Genomic DNA, 25,283 nt, shown 5'->3' with positions numbered 1-25,283 from the left:
ACTTCCTAGCGCAGGCACCCCCAAACTTCGGCCCTCCAGATGTTTTGGACTACAATTCCCATCTTCCCTGACCACTGGTCCTGTTAGCTAGGGATCATGGGAGTTGTAGGTCAAAACATCTGGAGGGCCGCAGTTTGGGGATACCTGTCCTAGCGGGTATGTTTGGGATTACAGCCTTACTGGGAACACCTGGAGAGCTGCAGAGGTCCCGTTCTTAAAAGAGCATGTTGGTTCAAAATGGTCCAACATCCTCTCTGAGTGAACAGCTGTGTCAGGGGAATCTCGTAAAGCTATGAGAAATGCCTCAGCATCCAACAGCTTTGGAATTCAATCTGCTGCATCTCTAAATTATGAAGATATTTAGAACCCCCCTGGACCAGGGGGAGAATGAGGTTTGAGCATTTGCAACCTTCCGAGTCCTTTTACAAAGTTCGAAATATTTATGCCTTTGAAAGTTATTACTGTACTTTTCCATGTATAAGACTATAAGGTAAAGGGGCCCCTGACCATCAGGTCCAGTCGTGTCCGACTCTGGGGTTGCGGCGCTCATCTCGCTCTATAGGCCGAGGGAGCCGGGTTTGTCCTCAGACAGCTTCCGGGTCATGTGGCCAGCATGACAAAGCTGCTTCTGGCGAACCAAAACAGCGCACGTAAACGCCGTTTACCTTCCTGCCAGAGCAGTCCCTATTTATCTACTTGCACTTTGATGTGCTTTCAAACTGCTAGATGGGCAGGAGCTGGGACCGAGCAACGGGAGCTCACCCCGTTGCAGGGATTCGAACCGCCGACCTTCTGATCAGCAAGCCCTAGACTCTGTGGTTTAACCCACAGAGCCACCTGGGTCCCTGTATAAGACTATATTTACCCCCAAATTGTTTAAGTTTAAAATTGGGGGTTGTCTTATACACGGAATGTTACAATTATTTATTTCTTAATTTGGGGCTCAAAAAATAGGGGCCGTCTTATACATGGGGGTGTCTTATACATGGAAAAATAGTGTTTGTTTGTTTATTTGAAAGCATCTCTAAACTTCTTAATATTTTTAAAATCTCCATGCACGATATAAAAACACAACAACCATTAAAACAAGAATACAGCCTAAAACCAATAAAATGGTATAACATCAAATTAAACAGATTTTCAAGGAACTTGTACGCATATTAATGCGTCAGGGAAAGGCTGGGCAGAAAGTTAAAAGTCCTTACGAGACATCTGAAGCAATTGCTAGTTGCTGCTTTATGCGTGGCAGAGGGAAGGACATTCCATAGAAGGCTCAACAGCATAAAATGCCCATTTGGGAGTCATTGCGCTATGATGTAAGCGTTCTTACAGGTCCATACAGGGGCAGGCGGTCTTTCAGGTTTACCATGAGTTCTTAAAACTAACCCTTTTTACAGAGCGCAGTTTACAAAGGGGATTACTCGGCTACCCATCCAACCGTGCAAATGTTCTGGGAGATCTTTCACGAGTTTCCTCTGGAAAAGAAGAAAAAGTTTCTCTGTAAGTAATTAGATTTTTTTTATTTTTTAGTGCTATGGCAGTTTCCCTTTGGATTTCAGAGCTGCAATTCCGACAGTTGAAGCCAAGAACATGTTCTTGCCAGCTTAATATATACAGTGGTACCTCGTGTTACGTACCGTCTCCCTTTCGAATGCTGCGGGTTATGTGCTCCGCTAACCCGGAAGCAGGTGCCCCTTGTTGTGACGTTTGCCCCGGGATGCGAGCGGAAGTCGAGGCGCCATTAGCGAAAGCGTGCCTCATGTTAAGAGCAGTTTCCTGTTATGAATGGACCTCCGGAACAGATTTAAGTTTGCAACTGGAGGTACCACTGTATAAAATACAGGGGATGCCTTCCACCAGGTGGCAGGCTTCTCTTTACCTGTTCTCTGGCATAGTGGTGAAGGCAGTGAGCTGCTGAGATTGGAACTTCCTGTCCAGATCTCATTTCTGCATTGTGGTGAAGCTCTTGATACTGGCCCTTTCTGCTTGCGGGGAATCTTCCCTTGTGCATGGAATTTTCTCTGCAGTCGACAGTGGCCATGGAGGAGAATCAACATGTGGCTCTTGTTGAATGTGGAAAACAAGGGTGGGGAGCTGCTTGTATTGTTGTTGTCATACTTAAATCTATATCTCGCTGCTTCTCCCAAAGGAGCCCAGGGCAGCAAACACTTCGATTATATTTTAAAAAAAAACCATGGTAAAAACTCCACACACTGTATTTTTCGCTCCATGGGATGCACCTGACCATAGGACGCAGCTAGTTTTTAGAGGAGGAAAACAAGAAAAAAATACTTTGCTTTCTTTAATTGTCCTAGGTGTGGCCCTGGCACGGGCTCTGGCTCTAGTGTGGGCTCTGGTTTTGTGCGGGCTCTGGCTTTTGGCAGGGCTCTGGTTCCGGGCGGGCTCTGGCTCTGGCATTCGCTCCATAGGATGCACAGACTTTCTCCCTTCCTTTTTTGGGAGAGAAAAAGTGTGTCTTATGGAGGGAAAAATACAGTATTTAAAATTTCTTAAAAGAAGAAAACACAAAACATTAGAAACGAATTTAAGGACAGATAACACCAAATAATGTGCCTGAATAGGCCCACCAAAACAAAATAGTTTTCATCAATTTCTTTAACTTTTTCAGGAAGTAGAAGGAATGAGATGAGGGGAGAGCACTGGTATTTTTTAAAAGGGAATGATACATGCTTGGGATGGGTGAGCTTCCACTGCCTGATCCAGGACGCCTTGGAATGCCAGTTGGTGGGCCCCCCAAAAGCTATTGTCCTCTGGTCCCATAGCATCTGTTTGGCCACTGCGAGAACAGGATGCTCGCCTCAGGGCTGCGCTGATGCTTTTATGTTCCCACTTCCAGTGTTTCTGACCGGCAGCGACCGCATCCCCATCTATGGCATGTCGAGTTTGCGCATCGCGATCCAGTCCACTTCCAGCGGAGAGCAGTACTTGCCGGTGGCGCACACCTGCTACAACCTCCTCGACCTCCCCAAGTATAGCAGCAAAGAAATCCTGAGCATGAGACTCACTCAAGCCATCGACCACTACGAGGGCTTCAGCTTGGCCTGAGGGGAAGCCACCCCCAACACAGACAATTCTTGTATAGAAGGGAAATACTGTCTTGTTTTTATTTTTGTAAGGAAAATGGGATAAAGATACTACTTGAGATAGGGAGGGTGGGTGCGAGGAGGAGAGAAGAGCATAGGATCAAGGGGGGACCCCCCCCCATGAAGTCTGGTCAACGTTCCTCAGGATTTTGATTTAACTACTTTTCAAAAACACGTCGTCTTTCGTCCTGGCTGATAGATGCCTTTTTCTTTAAAAATACCTTCCATATTTTGAGATGTCTCTTCAGTTTGGAAATATAAAGCTGTGTGAAAGCTTTCCTTGTCTCCGCACATACCACCTCTCCAATCACAGGTAATTTCTGTGGTAAAACAAGTGTGCCCCTTGGGTGTTCAGCGGTACCGGGGATCTAAGAAATGGGTAATTTAACACAAGAGAAGATTAGTATGTGAGTGTTTGGGCAGAAATGAAGGTTTTATGAGTTGAATTTCCTAACATATTCTGTTCCCTGTTGCCCATTGTCTACAAAAAATGGAATTATTTGATATTTTATGCTGTTGGGTGTTTTTTAACAGGTCTCCGTGTGTGTTTTAAAATACAGTGGTGATTCTTTCTCTCACCCCCCCCCCCGCCATTTCAGGGATGGGATTGTCACAGCAATTCCTCCGCAAAGCACACTCCATGTCTCCCTTCCCACCCCACCCCCCACTGTCTTTTGAAGGTAATACAGAAGCTCTTTCCCACCTTCAGCCCAAGGGTGGGATTTCCATGGCACTCCAGATATTGGACAGACTCCAACTCCCATCAGCCCCAGCCAGCCTGGCCCAGTGGTTAGGGATGATGTGTGAGTGCCTGGAGGCGGTTGGAGGTTGGATGGCGGCTAACAGATTGAGGTTGAATCCTGACAAGACAGAAGTACTGTTTGTGGGAGGCAGGAGGCGGGCAGGTGTGGAGGACTCCCTGGTCCTGAATGGGGTAACTGTGCCCCTGAAGGACCAGGTGCGCAGCCTGGGAGTCATTCTGGACTCACAGCTGTCCATGGAGGCGCAGGTCAATTCTGTGTCCAGGGCAGCTGTCTATCAGCTCCACCTGGTACGCAGGCTGAGACCCTACCTGCCCGCAGACTGTCTCGCCGGAGTGGTGCATGCTCTAGTTATCTCTCGCTTGGACTACTGCAATGCGCTCTATGTGGGGCTACCTTTGAAGGTGACCCGGAAACTACAATTAATCCAGAATGCGGCAGCTAGACTGGTGACTGGGAGCAGCCGCCGAGACCATATAACACCGGTCTTGAAAGACCTGTATTGGCTCCCAGTACGTTTCCGAGCACAATTAAAAATGTTGGTGCTGGCCTTTAAAGCCCTAAACGGCCTCGGTCCAGTATACCTGAAGGAGTGTCTCCACCTTCATCGTTCTGCCCGGACACTGAGGTCCAGTGCCGAGGGCCTTCTGGCGGTTCCCTCGTTGCGGGAAGCCAAGTTGCAGGGAACCAGGCAGAGGGCCTTCTCGGTAGTGGCACCCTCCCTGTGGAACGCCCTCCCATCTGATGTCAAAAAGAAAAACAACTACCAGACTTTTTGAGGACATCTGAAGGCAGCCCTGTTTAGGGAAGCTTTTAATCTTTAAGAAATTACTGTATTTTAATATTTCTGTTGGAAGCCGCCCAGAGTGGCTGGGGAAACCCAGCCAGATGGGCGGGGTATAAATTATTATTATTATTATTATTATTATTGGACCATGAGTCTGGCAATATCTGGAGGTCCACAGGTCCCCTATTTCTGAACTGGGTGTTACTATCGTCTTCTATGCAGGGCCCTGGCACACATTTACACTGAGAGAAGCTGATGAAGCAGTTTCTAGACCCCTACCTCTTGACCCCCACCCCAGAAGAAACCGGCCTACTCCCATAGATGTCATGTTGAGCCACTCTCTTCTTCAAAGGTCCGTTGTCGATCTGAACTTGTGATCCTGGAGAATGGATTTATTTATATAACAAGGTGGCCTGGGTCCTGCTAAAGCTGTTTGTTTGACCTTTCAAGTTCTGTGAGGAGTGGTGGAGTGAGTTGCAACTTGGCTGTTATAATGGGGACTCTGTGCCAAACTTGATTTGAACTTTGCCTTTGCTCGGCTGACGTGGGCCAAGCCAGCTGGGCTACAGGGGATGGGGGGATTAGACCCTCCACTTCCTGTTGGCAGTCCCAAGTGGCATTGTGCCCCATAGGATGCCATGTCGAATTTGGCGTTGAATTGCAGTCGTCTTGGGGCCTCGGTGTAAGGGACCCAGGTGACGCTGTGGGTTAAACCACAGAGTCTAGGGCTTGCTGATCAGGTCAGCGGTTCGAATCCCTGCAATGGGGTGAGCTCCAGTTGTTCGGTCCCAGCTCCTGCCCACCTAGCAGTTCGAAAGCACATCAAAGTGCAAGTAGATAAATAGGGACCGCTCCGGCGGGAAGGTAAACGGCTTTTCCGTGTGCTGCTCTGGTTCGCCAGAAGCAGCTTTCTCATGCTGGCCACATGACCTGGAAACTGTCTCCTGCGGACAAATGCCGGCTCCCTCGGCCTATAGAGCGAGATGAGCGCAGCAACCCCAGAGTCGAACACGACTGGACCAGATGGGGCCTCGGTATTTGTCTATCCTTGGCTTAATCATAGCATTGAAACCATATTTTGCACCTTCTGATGAAAAAGCTGTGAAAGTATTGGGGGATATATATTTTTTATTTTAAGAAAAGGAATTAACACTTTTGATTTGCTACCTGGGTAGCCAATCAGCCTCTTTCTACCACAGCGTTAAATACAGCTCTATCAGATGTTTATTTTCTATGTGTGTACATAGCCCAGTATTATGCAATAAATGTAATGTTTCCTTCAAGCGTATTTTCACCTAAGAACAAATGGAATTCTTGACCCTGCTTCCGAATGCTACAATTGGATGGTTATAGATAGAACTGTGATCTGTAATGATGTGCTTGAACCAGAAAGTCTCAGGATTGGACAAGGCCAGTGCTTGCAGCAATTCCTGTGCACCTACCATAGAGTCATATTACAGCACTTGTATGTGCAGGTAAAGGTCATTCATGGCACATAGGCCCAAGCCACATGGTCATAAACATCCCAGAAACATCCAGCTTGGGGGGGGGAGCCTATAGCCATTTAGATTTATGAAATCATGAAATCCACCAAACGTATTTACAACATATGGCAAAATCAGATGGCTTTATTCCCAGCTCTGTTCGAACTTGCAATAACAGAAGCCAAGGGACCTGTTGATGTCCCCTCTCTTAATCATTCTTCCATCCTGTTTGCTAGTATAAAGGGAAGATTAATAATAATAATAATAATATTACTGTTGTTATCAGGGCTCCCCTCCCCCCCCAGCCAGAACTCACCAGAACTCAGTTCCGGCACCTCTCGGGGTGGGCATCATTGCCGTTCTAAGAAGAAGAAGAGAAGAGTTTGGATTTGATATCCCGCTTTATCACTACCCGAAGGAGTCTCAAAGCGGCTAACAATCTCCTTTCCCTTCCTCCCCCACAACAAACACTCTGTGAGGTGGGTGGGGCTGAGAGACTTCAGAGAAGTGTGACTAGCCCAAGGTCACCCAGCAGCGGCATGTGGAGGAGCGGAGACGCGAACCCAGATTACGAGTCTACCGCTCTTAACCACTACACCACACTGGAACAAGGAAGGCATTTGTGGCGAGTTCAGGCACCTCTTTTTCTAGAAAAATAGCACTGATCGTTATTTATTAAATTTGTATACCACCCTTCATCTGAAGATCACAGCGTGGTTCACAACATAAAAATAGAAAATGAGAACACAAAATACATAACAAAAACAACCCACAATTAAAAGGTTTGTGTGAGGACCAACGAACGGATAGCTGGGGAGATTCATGTTTGTCATGAAAGGCCGTCATGTTTCTAGCTTGATGAACAGTTGGGTGTGTGTTTGAAAATGGGTAAACACCCAGAAAGTGACTTCTCACATGGTTTCTGGCCGTTTCCCAAAGCTGGTTTTAGTGCGACTAATCCCAGAGTTAGTGTGCAATTTGCTGGCATTAAGGGAAGTTCCAGTGTAGGTTGAACTCTGTTCTTGCTTACATTCCAGTGCTGGGAAGCAACAGCGAAAGAAATGTGTTCTCCTGTCCCTCATAATACCCTCTCCTGATATCATTTGTAGAGCACAACAAGCATAACACACACACACAAACTCTACAAAAACATGCCAAAATGAACAGCTGAGGCTTCTAACGCACCAAGACAAAAGCTAGTGAGGTTTCCCCACAAATGATATTGCTACTGTCTAGTAAATGACATTGTGGGACTGAAAAGTACCCAAACTGTGTTTATCCAAATCATTACCAGCTGGGAATAGGATCCTCTCTCACCCATGAACATGCCTTCAAAGTATGGGCTGGAAAATATGCTCCTTTTTTGCAGCTGTAATGAGCGAGGATTTGGTAGTGGTTGTCAGTTAAGTGTTTGCTTTTATATACGTTAGGTCTTCTACCAATCCACTATATTTTGTGTTGGCCTTTACCATTCCACTATATTTTGTGTTAGCCTTTAGAAGCAGGGGGTTGGGAGAGACAGAACTTCCAAAATGTTCAGGGAGGGACCCTAGCTTGTCGGAAGAGAATCTCCTTTTCATGCAGAGGCTCTCAGGATCCCTGACATTCCCAACAAAAAGGGCCAGGGAGCAGTTTTGGGGATCTGTGTAGAGCTACTGCCGAGACAAGGTAGAGAATTCTGAGCTGGACAAATTATTTGACCTATTATAAAGCAGCTTTTTTATGCTTTTCATACCCGTCTATACCAAGAGAGACATCCATCGTTTTAGCAAAGGGGGTTCTCGAAGAGCCATACTTCTCCTCTGTCAATTTTAAGTTCTTAACAGAAAATTTAATCCTTTCCGGGGGGGGGGAGCACAGGAATGTCTCAGAGATCTGGCACCACTTGTTTGTTCTAGGATTAATAAAACTTTGGGATTAATTAGAAGCTGCCAGAGGTTTTTAAATCAAAGGCAACCATCGGCTTGATGGGGGGGAAAACACCTCATCAGATACAGCTCTGCAGATTAAATTTTGCAGCTTGTCTTCAATGGCCTGGTTCTGTGAGGTTGTCTCTGGAGAAGGAAAAGGGTATTTTTCGAATAAACCCAGCTGTTTTCAAGGATTTGTTCCCTTGCCTTTTGTTATTCGGCATTAACTGGTCCATTTGGCACAATATGGACTTTGGTTACTGGTGGTTCTCTGGTGACTCTGCAGAGGACCCCCCTCAAAAAAAAATGCAGCTGGCTTCAATCCATTTAATTGGAGATGTACAGAACTGGAACCTTCTGTCTGCAAAGAAGGGACCACTTTTTCTCTCGCAGAGGTTGAGAACAGAAAAGAACATGCCTCTCATGTGAAACCTATCAGCAGCAGTAACAAATGCATGCTCGTACCGTTTGTGCTAGTTAGAACAGCTGAAGGACCTTGAATAAGTTGCTGCCATCTCATGTGTTAACTCTCCTAAATCTGGATGACTGTAATCCAGATCTGCCTTTTAAGTCTGCAAAAAAAAAAAAAAAACACTTGCAAGCACAAGCAAGGCAAAGAAAAATGAATGGGATGATTGGGTGGCTAGACTTAGCCAGTGTCATCTTTCTGACTTGACAAAGTACCTTTACCAATAGCTTCTGGTAAGTAACTAGCAGATGGTGTTACACAATATTTTCTGCAACATAACCCTCTCCAGATGTTGGTCTACAACTCCCACCAGCCCGAGTCAGGAAAGGCAAGAATTTTAGTGTAACGCCTGGTGGGCTCTCTGTTGGCTACCTCTGGAACGGAAATGGTTTGGGGGGGCTTTGCTTCATTACAGAGGCCTAAGCCATAAAGCAAGATGGTTGTAGTCAGGAGCGAAGATTAGTCACACAACTAGTTGCTTTCAGTAGGATTGCCACTGTTAACTTCAGCAGTTAAACCTCAAGAGAAAAACTGGGAGCATTGCCACCGTTAGCAAGAGTGATGGAGGCTGTTGCAGTCAAAAATAGGTTTTATTTTTTCTGTTTCATACAAAATACAACCCTGTATGAAAAATGTACACACACACACACATATAATATGTCTACAGGTTTACATTTTTTAAAAAACAACCCACCACAGTGCTTTGATTGAATTTTGCTGACTAAGTAGTGGTTGTAAACACAGAGCGCACAAGATTTCATCAGCTGCATCAAGCAGATCATGAACAGGAATAAGTTGGGTGGTTGCTCTTGAAACCTAGACTGAAGTCTGACAAAGGCATTTATTACAGCTGCATGATATGATTGGCTTTGTTTTCAGCTTTCCAACTGTAATCGGTACATGAAACTCAAAAAAGGGTTGAAGTCAGGGGAAAATCTCCTGTGTGTGCTGTCCTATTTCAATGACGCTCATGCAGAGAGGGCGTCCCTGACGCCTATATCATAACTAGATCCTTCACTACATAGAGACACAAAATAAGAACATGGGATTGTCAGTGCGTACAAATGTCCACAGAGAGGGCTGAGAACAGGCACAGATAGCACTTGGAATACAGTGGTACCTCAGGTTAAGTACTTAATTGGTTCTGGAAGTCCGTACTTAACCTGAAGCGTATTTAACCTGAAGCGAACTTCCCCACTGAAAGTAATGGAAAGTGGATTAATCCGTTTCAAGACAGGTCCACGGAGTACTTAAATTGAAAGTACTCAACCTGAAGCATACTTAACCCAAGGTATGACTGTATATGCTTTGAAGCAGGCACCCCCAAACTTCGGCCCTCCAGATGTTTTGGACTACAATTCCCATCATCTGTGACCACTTGTCCTGTTAGCTAGGGATCATGGGAGTTGTAGGCCAAAACATCTGGAGGGCCGCAGTTTGGAGATGCCTGCTTTTAAGCAACCTTGACACCCAGTGGTGCTGCAGAGTTGTTACAGAGGTGGAGCACAATTTGCTTGCCGCTGTAAAATATTTGGCTATACCCCTCTCCACAGGACATTCAAAGAAGTTTGCAAGTCTCCTCTGTTCAGTTTCTTTTGGCATCGGGGATGTTTCAGAGAATCCATAGTACCTGCAGGACAGCTGTTAGCAAAGTTGCCTAGAGAGGAGCCATACAAAGGATATAAAGCATTCATTTCAAGCACGGATGGAGTACAATTTTCTCAAAAGTGTCACGGAGAAAAAGCAGCAGCAGAATTTCTGTTTGGGGCATTTTCATTCCCAACATGATTTCCGTTTAATGAGTGGGGCAGAATCAATTTGTTAAAACTGTCAACGTGGGAAACAGCAAGGGTGTTTTTTTTCACTGCAATTTGTTACAAGGGTGTGGACAGATGTTAGGTTTCTCAGATCTACTTTATCTTTTGCTAGAGATCTGCTAGCGAGAGCCAGGTGCAAAATGCATACCATTCGAATGAAAGAAAAGAGTGCCTCTGAGCACATCCTAAGCACAGGAATTTGTAAGCAGTATTGGAACTGAACTGAGCTCACAGTCCTTTATTTCAGCAGTCCAATTAGCTGGGGGGAAAGCTGTTTTTGCTATTGTTAAAACAATTGGGAGTCAGAAACCCTTATCGATGGCAAATCACCCAGAAATCTACCACTCAATCATGGAACTACCTTCTGCTCAGCCCTAGTAGAGACTGGAGGTAGGATTTCTAGACTACAATTTTATACCAGTTTAGCTGTCCCTTCAAGAAACTTGGGAACTAATTTGGAGAGGGCACCTGTGCATTCATATGGGGAAAACTTTGAAAGCTTAAGCCTCAGAAAGAGGGCAGGGAGATGATGCTGTGTGTGCAGATCCTCCATTCAAACATGCGGTCAATCAGGTTCATTTTGAGGAGGCACAGGTGCATGGAGGACTGGAGCACACACCTGCCTGCCTGTTTGAATCTGCTCTCTTAAGTGAAATAATACACAGCTAACTACAGAATGAATTAAAATGGTAAGAGTGGGAAAAGGTTGCTTAAAAGTAATACTAATGGAGATTAAAACAGCATCTAAATTAGCAAAGAATCCCCTTTTGTATGGCGAAGTCGTAACGAGAGCCAACCCTGAATTAAGATTCCCTCGGTACCTGATACATTGATCACAGTCACATCATCGGCAGTTTCGCCCCCCCCCTTCCTTCCCTCCCACTGTACCCACAGGCAAAAGCCAAGAGGGCAACTCAGCATACTGCAAATTTTCCCCAGCAAAACCCCACATACAGGATAAATTGCTAGGCTGGAAGTATCCGAAGGCTTGATGGATATATTACTGCAGCTGCAAAGAAAGTGATCCAGGAATTCCTGTACTAGGAGTAGGAAAGCGCTGTCCGCTCACTGCCAAGATGCTGGTATTTCTTCTACCCCCACAGCCTCTAATGGCTAGTCCAAAGGAACGATCAGGATCAGGCCTCCACCATTTCTACCTGCTCCTCTCACCACAGGCACTTTTGATTACAAGATCCTGTTGGTTCTCCCCAAACCTGGGAACCTCTTCGGAAAAGGTTTATTCTTCCATTGTCGGGGAGGATCCTGTTTCATTTAAGCATCTGGTTCTTCTCTTCTATAGGCAAGGAGATGGCGGGAGGGAGTGTGAGAGCTTCAGGAATCTCTGGCAAGTTCTTGCTCTCAAACCACTAGCTGAGCTGACCCCAGGACCACCGCCTCATGGCAAGCTGGCTTCTATGCCAGGCCTGAATTGCCATCTTGTGCCAGCGAGTCAGGATGAGAAAAAACCACTAACCCACAGTTTTTGCTTTCTCGAGTCCACAAGTGCTTTCATTCTGGTGATTGGGAAGAGTAATTCGGGGTTGCAAATAGATGCACATACACAAACCTGGAAGCCTAACAAAAAGATTAGGAGAAGATGTGTTCATTGCTCCACATTTATTTTAATGTATAAAAAGCTAAACGATTCGACTGTTCAAGTGTAAACCCATGAACAAATTACAAGTTTTCCTTTTTTTATATAAAAAAAATTCTAGGCATTTATATTTGTTAAGTGATTCATTTAACGTGTCATTCTCATTTTGTTTTTAAAATAAACATCTCGACCTCATTTATATTAGCATTTTGTAATATATAAACATGCTTCTGGGAGGGAAAGAGTCACACCTTCCTTCACCCATTCATTTGTACTACGTCAATCGGTCCGCCCCCCCCCCCCAGATCTTAACATAAACACATCACACTTGTTTTTTTTTTTATAAAAAAAAATCTATCAAGCAGCAATTTCGGTAAGAAAAGTCATGTTCGAACAGCTGCTTAGGTCACAGGAAAGCAATTCACTCTTGGCTTAATGTAATTTTTGGCTGCTTTTGAGCCTCTGCCGCTGCACAAACCATAGTACAAACTGCTTTGGGGATGTCCCTCAATTTCAAAAGCAGTTTTCCACATGGCATAAATTTAGACTCTTTAAAAACGAGTCTAAAGCCCTCCACTCCCATAAGGTTCACAGAGTTAAGTTGCTCAGTTTTCTCTGGAACCAGGCCCACATTTATGATGTTTGCATCAGTTTTGATTGTAATAATCTTAGTAATTGCTATTCACTTCAGAGGGGCATTTAATTTCTATGAACTGTTCGTTCATCTGTTCGTTATATCAAGTGCTCATTAAAAAAAAGGCTCCAGGGCTGGTGCTTAGAAAAGTTTATGCTGATTCCTGTTAGCTGCTTGCTTCTCTAGACGAATCTTAAAGCTGAGTTTTAGACATTATTTTTTCCTTACTAAAAGAATAGCATAAAAAACACACACACACAAAAGTCAGGTAGACGAAAGATTTGTTCTTTCTTTAAAGTACTGTTTTGGTTACGCTTTCTTACGATTGGTTTTCGATTTTCTTAAAAAATATAAAACTCTTCTCTGTCTCTCTAAAGTGCATCATTGTACCTATGATTTTTACACAAGCTATTTGAAAGTACAGCAACAAGACAGCAGCGTTTGACAAGGTGCGGCTACAAACATCAACGGAAAATGCTGCCGCCTCATTATCATTGGATCCCATTAAGATTTTGGGAGGGCGGCGGCGGCGGGGTGGTGATGGAGATAAACAGTCGTAAGGGCTCCTTGGCGTAAGCCGACACTCTCCTTAAAAAGCAGCAGCAAGGAAAGACTGCTCAGAAGTTTTCCACACTTTCTAACCCTGGGAAACCCTTTCTGCATCCAATTTGTCTGCTGAGAAACCTCTGCACAACTGTAATGAACCACTGCAAAAAGTTGGTGCATCTCAACATGACTCCACATGAACCAATAGTGCATTATAGAATGACGCCACCACTGCAGGAGAAAATGAATGATGTGGGACACAATTCTTTCAGGGTAGCGTGCCTGCCTGCCTGCTACTGACCTTCATCTTGACTAATCTCTATTAAGGTCCCGAGGATTTTCAGGACGCAGTTTGGAATCCAGAGCCCAGATTCAAAACATCTCTGCATGGGAGAGATTAGGGCTGCAATCTGTGCCTCAACTCTGAGGGCTCCCTCTAACTTGCTAAACCAGATTTTACCAAGGTTCCCATTTTTCTCAGCTCTTATTCTTCTCTGCATCTTTTTTGGGGGGGAGGGGGAGCAGGAGAACAAGAAAACGTCTCTCTCCACTCACTTAAAAAAAGGCCAAGGGTGGCAAACAGTGCTTTCCCACCAATTCGAAACATTCAACTGAGGGCAACCTTAAGAAAAGTCACGGCCCCAACAAGCTGAGATTGCAGTCGAGCGCGAGATCCCGAGGAGGAGGTGTCGCCTCTTCTTGCAAAGCCACAGAATCACCCCAGGATGCAAGCTCCTCCGCATTAGAACAGACCTGGGTGCTTTATTGGTCTGACAATTACAGACAATTATTTGGCGATTCATGATAACTCAAACTAGTTCACCTCTCTCTTGTTGACACGCAGGAGAAGCCATAAAATCAGGCTCTCGTTAGTCTAAGCGTTTCACAAGTCGCAGGCTGATCAAAGCAGAAGGACCCTTCCTTGTGGGGTGGGTGGCGAGTCTTTTGAGTGTATCACCCACCTCACCCCCCTCCTGCTGGCTTGGGTGAACCAGCTTGGAGGCAAGAGAGCCCCCCCCCCCAAGTCTGAAGAAAAGATGCAGGGCCCTCCTCCTTGTCAGACACAGCCCCGGGATTGCTGCTAAGAAGGCCCTCACAGAACAAGGGCCTCGCTGAGTTCTTCAAGCAATCCTTCCTTTGGCTCGGCCAACTTCTTAACTCTACCGGCAAGGTCAAGTGTGCCTTTGTTACATGATCTTGGAGCCAATGTCTCTCTTGCTGATGAGAACCTCCAGCAGCCTCAGCTTGGCCTTAACTTGCTTGTATTCATTGTATTCGTCAGCCATAGGAGTGCGGTCCTCTTTCTGGACATTCCTGCAAGAAAGCAGAAGGAAAGGCTTTTTCAGAAGACGTTGTAATCGGAGGGATTGTTTTACTAGGGGAAAGGGCTTGTGGACCCACCTCCCTTTGTTTTAATCATGCATTTTGGCTTTTATATTATATTTTGATGTTGTGAACCACCCTGAGATCTACGGATGAAGGGCGGCATACATATTAAATAAAACCAACCAACCAACAACTTTGTACAGGAAGGAAAGAAAGTGGACAGGACATAGAATCCATAGCTGCCAAGGTTTCCCTTTTCTTACGAGGAAGCCTATTCAGCATAAGGGAATTTCCCTTAAAAAAAAGGGATAACTTGGCAGCTATGATAGAATCATAGAATTGGAAGAGACCACAAGGGCCATCCAGTCCAACCCCCTTTCCTGACATATGACCATCAAGCCTCCACTTAAAGACCTCCAAAGGAGGAGACTCCACCACACTCCTTGGCAGCAAATTCCACTGCCAAACAGCTCTTACTGTCAGGAAGTTCTTCCTAATGTTTAGGTGGAATCTTCTTTCTTGTAGTTTGAATCCATTGCTCCGTGTCTGCTTCTCTGGAGCAGCAGAAAACAATCTTTCTCCCTCCTCTATATGACATCCTTTTATATATTTGAACATGGTTATCATATCACCCCTTAACCTTCTCTTCTCCAGGCTAAACATACCCAGCTCCCTAAGCCGTTCGTCATAAGGCATCGTTTCCAGGCCTTTGACCATTTTGGTTGCCCTCCTCTGGACACATTCCAATTTGTCAGTATCCTTCTTGAACTGTGGTGCCCAGAACTGGACACAGTACTCCAGGTGAGGTCTGACCAGAGCAGAATACAGTGGTACTATTACTTCCCTAGATCTAGATGCTATACTCCTATTTATGCAGCCCAGAATTGCATTGGCTTTTTTAGCTGCTGCATCACACTGCTGACTCATGTCAAGTTTGTGGTCTACATATTCCTTACATGAATGGTGCTGGTTCCCTGTCTGAAAACGGAGAAGTTTGGCTACTATTTTTAAAAAGAAATTTTCTAGACTTCACGGTGGGCTCTTGTGAACCACAATGCCTGTCGTGACATGAAAATGGAATGGCAGAGTCTGTTTTCATTCCAGGGCCGGAATAGAAACTTCACGTTGCCTTTGGAAACAATTCTCAGATTCACACACCTTCTCTCAGAAACAAGACTTGCGCACTTACATTAAATCTGCACATACGTTTAGATAGGCTTGTGACATTTGTGAAGGATAAGAATTTTCAAAGGGTAAACATGAGAAGGTGGGGTTGGCACCAATGCTGCTCTCGGTTTCCTCTGATGCTCAGCAGTCTAGAAAGGAATGCTGCTGTCTCAACCCATATCAGGAAGTAAATTCCGAATGAGGCAGCTTGTGGCTTCTTTGGCTTCCAAGGCGGTTTTGACAATAGAGATTCCCTGGGGGTACCACGTATACGTGAATAAAAGAAATGCCACTATTATAAAGTGGGGGTGGAGAACCAGTGGCCTTGCAAGATGATGCTGGATTCAAACTCTCGTCAGTCCTAGCCGGCATGGCCAATGGCCAGGGAAGATGGGAAGTTAAACCAGCAACATCTAGAAGGTCATGGGTTGCCCACTCCTGTGGTAAAGATGCAAGCAACGTTCCTTGCATTGTGAAGGATAAGTAAATGCACATTTCCTGAATATGATGGCAAATAAAACAAAGGTTCTAATATGGCAAAGTGAAGGATTGGGGATAAAAAAGAGAAATAAAGTTACCTTCCGTTTTGCCGGAAGAAATTGTCCTCAAAATCTCTCAGTTTTTTCCTGATTCTCTTCTTCTCCTCCCTGACTTCCTGGAGCTGTTCTACAAGTTCTGGCCTATGTAATGTTAAGGAAAAAGAAAAGAAAATCAAAACAAAAGCGGACACCCAAACAGAGACACAAAAATACTGCAGAAAGCTAAACAAAACAAAACAACCTTAAGTGATAACTGCCACGCGACAGATGGTGATTATCACAGTTCAGCTCCCATTGCTAAGAAAGTATAAGTAACAATTATATATTATAGATCCCTTTCCTAATTTTAGTTGCCACCTTAGCCCAAACACAGAGTACGCAGAACATGAATCTGACAGCCAGAAACCTGACATACATGGAGGCAGCATGAAGATTTGACAGCCCCGTATCGTGGCTGCTTTTTGAAGCAATCCTATCATCCACCGGGGAAACAAAGCCGTCGCCATCATCTTCTAGATGGTCCAAGAAACTTCTCACGTTGAAGTCCGGCTTTATGGTGACCGTGAAATCTGGGTTTGTGTTGCTGTCTTCTTCAGAACCGTCATCTTCCTCCTGCAGAGACATTTTGGCACCAATGATTACCACTGCCTGCGCTACCTTTACAGGCTGCATTCCTAGAAGCAACACGGTCATATTCCAAACACACAAAGAAGCGGTCTGTAGCGCCAGATTGCGAGAAGATCCCTGCTGGATCAGGCCCAAGGCCCCTTGCAAGCGTTAATACACAGCTGATGGATGTGCTAATGGCTGCTGCATGGAGACCACTTCCAAGACTTCTGTATATCCTAAGGCAGGCAAAGCTTAAGTAATGGAAGCCTCAGCTTGTTAAAGAAGTCTCCACAAGCTCCTAGAATGATGTCAGGGCAAGGTAAATGCAGGAGAAGAAGGGAACCAAAAGGACGTTAACTCCCCCCCCCTTGGTTTAGAGCAGGGTTGGGGAACTGGTGACCTTCCCAAGTATTGTTGGACTCCCACCATCCCTGGGACTGATGGGGGAGGTATTCTAACAGCAATTGGATAACACCTGCCAGATAATGACTTAAGAGCAGGCACCTGCAAACTCGGCCCTCCAGCTGTTTTGGGACTACAACTCCCATCATTCCTAGCTAACAGGACCAGTGGTCAGGGATGATGGGAATTGTAGTCCCATCGGGAGGGTTGAGTTTGGAGATGCCTGACTTAAGAGGTTCTCCTAGCACGATTCACAAGCTCCCTTCACGTTCTGCCCCTGGAGTGAGGTGTGGGTGGGGCCTCCCCCCACACACATGGTCAAGGGATGATGGAGAATGGGGAGAAACTCAGGAGTTGCTGGGTTGTGGGGTGTGTTGCCGTAGAGCTGTCCCGCCCTTCAAAATCCATTCCTATCCCTGCGTCGCAGCAAGGAAACAGAACACCTGGTTATTCTGCCTTGTTAAGTTGAACAGCTTAACTAATTATTTTTTTGGGGGGGGAATGCTGCTGTGGAAGTTCACATTTCTAACTTTGGACAGGTTATCGCTTCATCCTGAGTGACTTGAACGCTTGAAGCCAGTGACGAAGGCCACCACTGTGAGCTGGCTCCAAGGGCTGGTGGGAGAGCTCAGATTCTCCTCTAATTGCAGCGCTCCCAGAGCAAATGCTGCCAAGGCTTTGCTCTCATCCAAGGAACGTGCAAACTGGGATTTGGCAGAACCAAAAAAGCAGCCATCACTCTGAGCCATGGGTGTACCCAGGATTTATGTTAGTGGAGCAGGCTTTATGATGAGGGGGCAGAACCTCAGTAAGTTAAGTCTTTTTATTGATTTACTTGATTTAACGGGTGGGCAGCTGCCTCCCTGCCATCCCTTGGCTACGCCCATGCTCTGAGTCATTAGAAACTTGTATTAAACATTCATGTTCAATCTTAAAATAATTCATATCTGGGAACTGAAAAGGAAGGGGTAGGGGCTGTTGGTCCTGGAAGAGGCGATGCAGACAAATGGCTTTAGTGCGTTCCTGAAGGATTCCTTCAGCCCATGTTAAGCGCTTAGGAATTGTGCCAGTAAGATCAGACTCTGCCTCTAAAGAGTATACAAATGCAGATTATTTGGACCACAGCTCCCACCAGTGCTAGCTGGGGGAAGGCTGCTCTCCATTACAAAGGTATGAAACCATTACTGAGAACATCATGGAGAGGGGTGTGTGTGTGTCACATGAGGAGATACAATTCCCGTAAGTATGAAGCGTGGCAGAGAAGTCCTAAGTTTGCTAGGGCAGATTTGGGCAAAATGTGGTGGCAGAATGGATTGTATCAGTCCAGACTAGAGGGTGTGTGTGCGGCAGGGGAGGTGATCACCTTTTCAAAAACATTTTCCTAAGTAAAAAGGAAGCAACCCTCTCTGGAGTAGAAAGCTCGCAGAACTCTATTCAAGTGGAGACATTTGGAAAAGAGATCCCTCTACCTGCAGTCTGAAGTGGTATGGTCTATTCTTGCCCCCTCAGAACCCTACCACATTATTCTGCTACAGCTATAGATCTGGGCCAAGGCCCAACATACGAGCCAAAGAAAGGTAAGCAGTAATAATTGCAAAAAACAGCATCTTAGGAAGGAGAAGGGGGCAAGGGTGCAAGTAATAAATTGTGCATTTTGCAAATCAAAAGGTACTTGGAAGGCAAAAGAGGAGGAGGAAGGGAGGCACTGAAGGGTCAGATGTAACAGAGGCAGGCAGAATGTGGACAAAGGAAGCCAGACAAAAGCAGCTACTGGTTTTGTTTCCTGGAGACATGACAGATGAACCAGCAATTATGTACAGAGAAAGAGGGGGGGAGGGAGGGAGGGAAGAGGGGGAGTCTATCACTTTCATTGTGGGAGAAGGGAAGTGATGCAGGCTGAGCAAATGAGTTAGCAGTGGGAGGTTTTTTTTCACCTTAATCTCCTTGAAGAAGGAAGCAGTTTCACCCTCGATAATTGGCTGCAGCAAAGGGCTTCTCCGCTTGCTGGAGGGGGAACCCTGTGACAGGTGTTAACAAGCAGGTTACATAATGACCCCTTCCTCCATCACCTCTCCTAACTCCCATTCCTCATTCATTTCCAGATTAAAACCTTTAAAAGTCTCCCCAAGAATGCATTTAATTAAGAAGTGTCAGGGTCGAATCTAACAACAACAATTATTATTATTGTCATCATCATCCTTCCAGGCAATATGGAAACACTGTCTAGTCGCTGCCTTACCCACTATGCTTTTAGATGCAGAAAGATGGCTGCACTGTACTCCCGAGGCTAAGCAAATGAACCTCAATGAAAAGGCTCTGGTGCAAGAGGCAGTTCTGATGCACAATCAGGGGCTGCCTTATTCAGACATGCTCAAATGGAACTGTATGGTTGTGAGCAATATCGAGACCCAGACTGCAGAGGACTGGATACTCAGATGCTTGTCGTAGATCATATGAAATACGACATTGATTCCATGCATATGGAATCAAAACAACCCCTCAGAGAGCTTTCCCTTGCATAAGTGCTTGCTGAAATTAATGGGACTGAAGACTGCATTTGTGCAATTCCTCCTGCTTTCGAAGGGACCTGCAGAAGAGAAATATTTTGCCGGGTGGTGTCCTGGGTAAATGTGACAACCCCCAATAACCCAAACGGCATCCCATCCATTCATCTGAATAGAAACCTTTTATTCCCCTGCCAAGGCTTGGTGTGGCAGCAGCAAACTAGTAAAAATAAACCCTCATTCATGAAAATAAAGAGGCTAATGAAAATAAACCCTCATTCATGAAAATAAAGAGGCAGAAAGTAAGAGGAAAGTATCTCTTGTTTGCACTGGCTGAATGGTCAGAAGGCCTGGTAAGCAGCACTCACAGTGCACTCAAGAGATGCACTAACCCAATGTGGAAACTGGCACATTTTATCCCTTTTTCTTGCTCTGAAATCACGTGTTTAGCTGGTCCTCACAGTCACAAAGGCAAACTTGAAATGTGTTCCTCAACAATTAGGCCCTGCAGTCAGGAGAATGTGGCAGCTCCCCCTCCTACAATTACTCCCCCCCCCCCGCTTGACAAAACATGGAACAAATAATCTCAAACTGTGCCAGTTTCCTCTTTCAAAAAAACAAAAATTTAAAAAAAATCAAAGCTTGGGTCAGAGGCATGCTAACTTAAGGAAGTTTACAAAAAAACAAGTTTCCTGTCTGGTTGTCTCTGCTGCCCCATTCCCATCCCACATGACTCATGAGACCCCTGACTCCCTGAGAGAGGCTTTTTGGGAGGAGCAGGCCATTGCAGTGGGAAGGAGGCGATGGGAAACTTACTGTCTGTGAATTTATTTAAGTTATTTTAGGATTCAAGTCAATGCTGCCACCCAGGAAAAATGCTATTCCCCAGAATGTCCCTGAGACATCAATTTTCTTCCCCTAATCATAGAATTTTAGGTTCCATTTCTTTTCTTTTTTTAATGTGGAATTTTGTATCAGCCGAAAAGTCAATTTGCAATCTACCTTTTGTACTATGGTATTTTTTTTTAAGTGCCAAAGTGGATGACTCTCTGGAAGTCCGTACAGATTGTACAGTAATGCAAAATTAAAATATGTGTCTTTGAGATGGGGGGGGGGGGAGAGATGCCCTAAACTCTATTCAAGTGGGATCTTTCTCTCTTCTTCTGCTAGCACAACTGTGTTTGTGGAGGAAACTGTAGTTGTTTGCTGTACTTTCTCCTCCATGGGTCAGAAAAAACAGGATGTCGATTGCTCCCTCCCTTCAGCCAAAGGAGTCTCAAGGACGGCCAACTGGGCAGGGACATTGGTTCCCTCAAAGAATCGTAAGCCAAGTCCCTGGCCCAGTCTCCCTTGTGAACAGCCAGAATCTTAACTCTACAGTGCTGATAGCAAATCGAGGGGGTAAATGTGCTGGGTGAACTGCCTGCTTCTTTATGGACAAGGAATTCCACTGATATTGGGGGCTGAGATTTTAGACCCCAGGGGTCATCCTCATTCAGCATACCCAAACCTCAGGTGTCTGCATCCTGAGAAGAGCTTGAACTGCTCCCTGTCTTACTAGCATGGCGTGGACCACAGTGCAATGCTAAGATCTCTTTGTGAAAAGCTGCCTCCATCTTGAAGATCTTCTCCCCAAGGCTTCTGAGATTGAATCAGCAGCAACAGCTATCCCCATGCAGAAGTACCCAACGCCAGGGGGCCAAGCCTTTACACCCAAGGCTAACACAAGAGACTGTGCTGCTTGAGTGGTCCCCCCCCCCCGCTTACTTTCTTCTTGTTGTTTTGCTGCTGTTTGTCCCAGCAGTGCTGGCATGGCTTTCCACCTCCACCTCCTTCCTCCGTCTAGGACGGCCCAAGGTCCTTCATTAGAGTGAGGCATTCTGGCTGTGGCATTGCTGCAACTCTTAACTGGTGCCCAAAACTGGGGATCGGCCGGTGGGGGGGGGGAATTTAAACCTACAGCAACTTCGAAAATTGCCCCCTAATTCTCAGCACTGTTTTTAGCCTCTTCAAAGCTGCGCCATCTGGAATGAGGCAAGGGCAGAGGAGATGGAAGGCAGGCCTTGCTGAATGGCCAGAAAAGGCACAGCAGGCCAGTGGAGGAAGTGGCCAGGTGGGAAGGGGGACTCCCACAATTCTGCCTCTCTGGGTCCACCACCTGAAGCAGTTAACTCAGTTTACCTAATGCTAGGGTTGGCCCTCTTTACTCTTCCTATGCACATGCTCATCCAGCTGCTACCATACAGGGGGAAATGGCTGCGACTGAGACATTATGTCCAATGCGGAGCACAAAGATAGGATTCTCCCTCTCTCACTGCCAGCAACGAGACAAGGTCCACTCAAGCTAACCATGCAGAAAAGGTTTATACTCACGATGATAGGGATGCTGTTGGCTCTCGAGAGGATCTGCTTGACTAAGCGGTATCTGTCATACAGGGGCTTCATCATCTGCCGCTCGTGTTTCGTTACCTGAAATGACGAAGACACAGTTGGCTGCTTGAGATGCGTGGTGATGGGGTTTGCAGGAAGCAACAGACTGTGACTATTGCACCAACTATTTCACTGTCCTCTGCCAAACCTCCTGCGAGAAGGCAGGACTATCGCTTCCTCGGCACGTGCTGAAACTAAAACGGAGGCTAACCCCTCTCTCCCATCCACCAAGAAACCTGGTGAAAACATGGGTTCTCTGCCATCATTTCTCCAACCTTCAACCCGCTGGGCAGATTGCCCTGCCCAGGTCTATAGTACCGTTTCTGCAGTTCTAAATTAGGCTTCATTTTTATTGCCAACCTGGCAATATGCCTCTGAATACCAGTTGCTGGAGACACTGCACTCCTGTTCTGTCTGGGAGCTTCCTGTAAGCGTCTGGTTGTCTGATCAGCAGGTCTTTTTCTTATTCTAAAACCAACAATGCCTAGCTCCTTTCAATGGTCTGAGTTGAAGGTCGGTTCTTGCCTCCATGTTATCTAAAAAGCCTTTGCCTATTTTCTGCTTTTTTAAATCAGCAACTTTAGGAAAACAAGCAGCTTTGTCAATCACAAGGAAGACATAAATGTTGCAAAGAGAGAAGCATAATAAGCTGTGAGAGGTCATGAAAACAGGGCTTCTGGAAGCAGTTTAGTGTCTTTCTCTGCATTTATATTACTGCATCAGATTTAACTTCTGCATGGATTTATACCCCCCAGTGTCTGGCTTTTCAGAGGAGGCAGACAAGTTAAATTACTTATTGGAAACAGGTTTTTTTCTCATTGCCCCTGTAACCCTCCTTTGAAATCTATAATGGAAGTGCTGACAGTAATAAATCCCTGTTGTTAGGTGGGGCTATGAAACACTGCTTCCAAGGAGGAAAAATAAAAACAAGGCAATTGTAATGCTTAAACAATGGCTTGAGTAGCACACATTTCAAGAATAACAAAAACAAAAAAATCAGACAAGAAGAAAACGTTATCAGAACTGCAAACGAGGGAAAACAACACTCAGCTTTTGGCCATAAATAACCTATACAATGGCTCTCTCCATGCCTCCAAAATGTTTTCCTTACTTGTCGAAACATCAACATAGTTTTGTAAGGATCAACACTGGAGGAAATGTATTTTGTGTTTTTATATTGTATATTTTTATGTTGTGAACTGCCCTGAGATCTATGGATGAAGGATGGTATACTGGTATACAAATTTAATAAACAACAAACAACAACAACACAATATTTTAAGAAGTCAGAACCTTTTCCTAAGAGAAAATAACAACTCCAGAAAAAGGGTGGGGTGGAGATGGATTTTTTAAAAAACATTGCTACCAGTCACTTTCAAAACTGTGAGGACATTTTGACTAATTATCTGTTTCCCTGAACAAAGGACCATAAGTAGTGACAAAATGTTGCTGCGATGCATTCAGGGGCAAGCCTCCACTCCATACTACCGAGCCAAGTCATCAGTTGCTGCACTTTTGCACAGATTCGAGAAACTGGCAAACTTTCCTACAATTTGCCATTTCGTAGTTTGTAGCGACCCAATACGGAACACATTTTACATGGATGCCGATGTACTTACTGGTCTTCCGTGGATGCTCTCGTAATACAAGAGGGCTTTTTGGAGAGCTACCTTCTCTGCTGCTATCTGATCTCTGGTCATATCCTGTATAAAAAGCAAGCAAGGGCAGGGCAGAAGGGAAACAATCGAATTACTGCGGTTCCTACAAATTTATCCCTAATATTTCCCTGTCCCGTTCCCAATCCCTCAAAAAGGAGCTGTACAGAGCATAAGATCCTGATTCGCAATACCTATTATTTATTTCATTTTATTTGCCACACCTCATACAAACCATTGTTCAGGAAATAACACTAATAACCAAATGAATGATAATCAATACATAACAGCAAACGGAAGAGAAAACATCTAAAAAGCCAGCATGTTATTTTGGGCTGTCAATCTTCATCTTAAGCAAGGCAGCCCCATTCAGGCAAAAGGCCAATCACATGCTGGATGGGGAGCATGCCCAGTACCCACATCCAGAGTATGTGTACCTTAATGTCTTCGGGCCGGTTTGCCTCGGTCCGTTTCTCTTGGAGCTTCTTCTGGATGGTGTCCAGGGTTCCCTCCACTGCTGGCTTAGTCAATTTATCAGACACGTCCTGCTTCTTCTCTTCCTCCTTTTCCAGCTGGGAGCCAAAACTTTTGGGAAGTGTATTGCTACGTTGACGCATCACAGGAGCCAGGTCTTCCTCTGACATCTTCAGCTTTGACTCTAGTTTTGGAAGAGGAAAAAATAAATAAAAGGAGAGTGTGTATTTTCAGGACAGGCACCAGATGGAACCACCGCAGGACAATTATGATGAGTTTGAAGTTCACGTGCTAGAATATCTCACCTTTCAGCTGCTTCCGAAACTTTGCCAGGTCATTTGTCCACTTCAGCACCTCCAGGTTGGCTGCTTTGTCACTGTGTGATGGCTATAAGGGGGAGGACAAATAGATGGGGAGTTTTTTTATTTCCCCCCAGATTTATTTACTCACTTTAAAACATCACAAAACAAAAGACGAATATCCATCACACCAAACAACAATGGGGAGTTTTTTTTAAAAAAAAAATTACTGGAGATGACAGATATTGAAAGCAAGGGTTGCATTCAAGACATTTATTTGCTCCAATGAAAGCTGGATAACAGCTAAGGACCTTTTGGCTACCAGGAACCTCTTTGCATGCATCACAGAAGTTGGGGCTGGTGGTTGCACAAAAGACTTGGGTAGCCTCTCTGCATGCTCTTGGCATCTTACTTACTCTATGAGTGCTGCTTAGCATAGGTAATATTCTAAAGGAAATAACAATGGACGCTTTGTTTATTGGACTTGCTTCTAAAAAAGCAAACCTTCTCTCTGCAAATGTCACAGACTCTTCAAAGTGTCCCAAGTATGAGGGCAACAGACACCACCATAGAGAAATGCAACCTCGAAAAACCCCAAAAGCTGTTTGTTGCACGCAAATCTGTTAGCATTCCTTAGTCAGCTGAAAACAGTCAATGGCTTGATCCTGTGCATATTTACTCAGAAGTTTGTGATTTCACCTCTGTTCAATGGGGCTTGCTCCCAACTTAAGTAGGCACAGGACTGGAGCCTAGGAATGAAAGGTCTTCAAAG

The 25,283-nt window shown here is 45.2% G+C and overlaps 2 protein-coding genes across 12 annotated transcripts in view; one reads left to right on the top strand and one right to left on the bottom strand.

Annotated features, from left to right (window-relative positions):
* HERC3 (HECT and RLD domain containing E3 ubiquitin protein ligase 3) overlaps positions 1–5,940 on the top strand; it is a 48,714-nt gene extending 42,774 nt beyond the window's left edge. For all 3 annotated transcript variants that reach the window (XM_035111577.3, XM_088660521.1, XM_035111578.3), the window contains exons 24-25: positions 1,398–1,500; positions 2,858–5,940. In XM_035111577.3, coding sequence (XP_034967468.1) covers positions 1,398–1,500; positions 2,858–3,066 — 312 coding nt within the window. In that variant the 3' untranslated portion in view covers positions 3,067–5,940. The remainder of the gene's footprint in view (positions 1–1,397; positions 1,501–2,857) is intronic.
* Positions 5,941–11,934: 5,994 nt separating this feature from the next.
* FAM13A (family with sequence similarity 13 member A) overlaps positions 11,935–25,283 on the bottom strand; it is a 131,853-nt gene continuing 118,504 nt past the window's right edge. For 7 of the 9 annotated variants that reach the window (XM_035113462.3, XM_035113460.3, XM_035113461.3 and 4 more), the window contains 8 exons: positions 24,518–24,599; positions 24,176–24,396; positions 23,703–23,786; positions 22,027–22,122; positions 19,084–19,167; positions 16,554–16,750; positions 16,178–16,279; positions 11,935–14,420 (listed from right to left, as the gene is read on the bottom strand). In XM_035113462.3, coding sequence (XP_034969353.3) covers positions 14,294–14,420; positions 16,178–16,279; positions 16,554–16,750; positions 19,084–19,167; positions 22,027–22,122; positions 23,703–23,786; positions 24,176–24,396; positions 24,518–24,599 — 993 coding nt within the window. In that variant the 3' untranslated portion in view covers positions 11,935–14,293. The remainder of the gene's footprint in view (positions 14,421–16,177; positions 16,280–16,553; positions 16,751–19,083; positions 19,168–22,026; positions 22,123–23,702; positions 23,787–24,175; positions 24,397–24,517; positions 24,600–25,283) is intronic. The other 2 variants (XM_088660516.1, XM_088660520.1) reach the window with 1 other exon arrangement.

This window comes from Zootoca vivipara, chromosome Z1 (genome assembly GCF_965207765.1).
Source record: "Zootoca vivipara chromosome Z1, rZooViv2.hap1.1, whole genome shotgun sequence".
Classification (NCBI taxonomy): Eukaryota; Metazoa; Chordata; class Lepidosauria; order Squamata; family Lacertidae; genus Zootoca; species Zootoca vivipara.
Note: the sequence above shows the minus strand (reverse complement) of the source record. Positions and strands in the feature narration are given on the sequence as shown.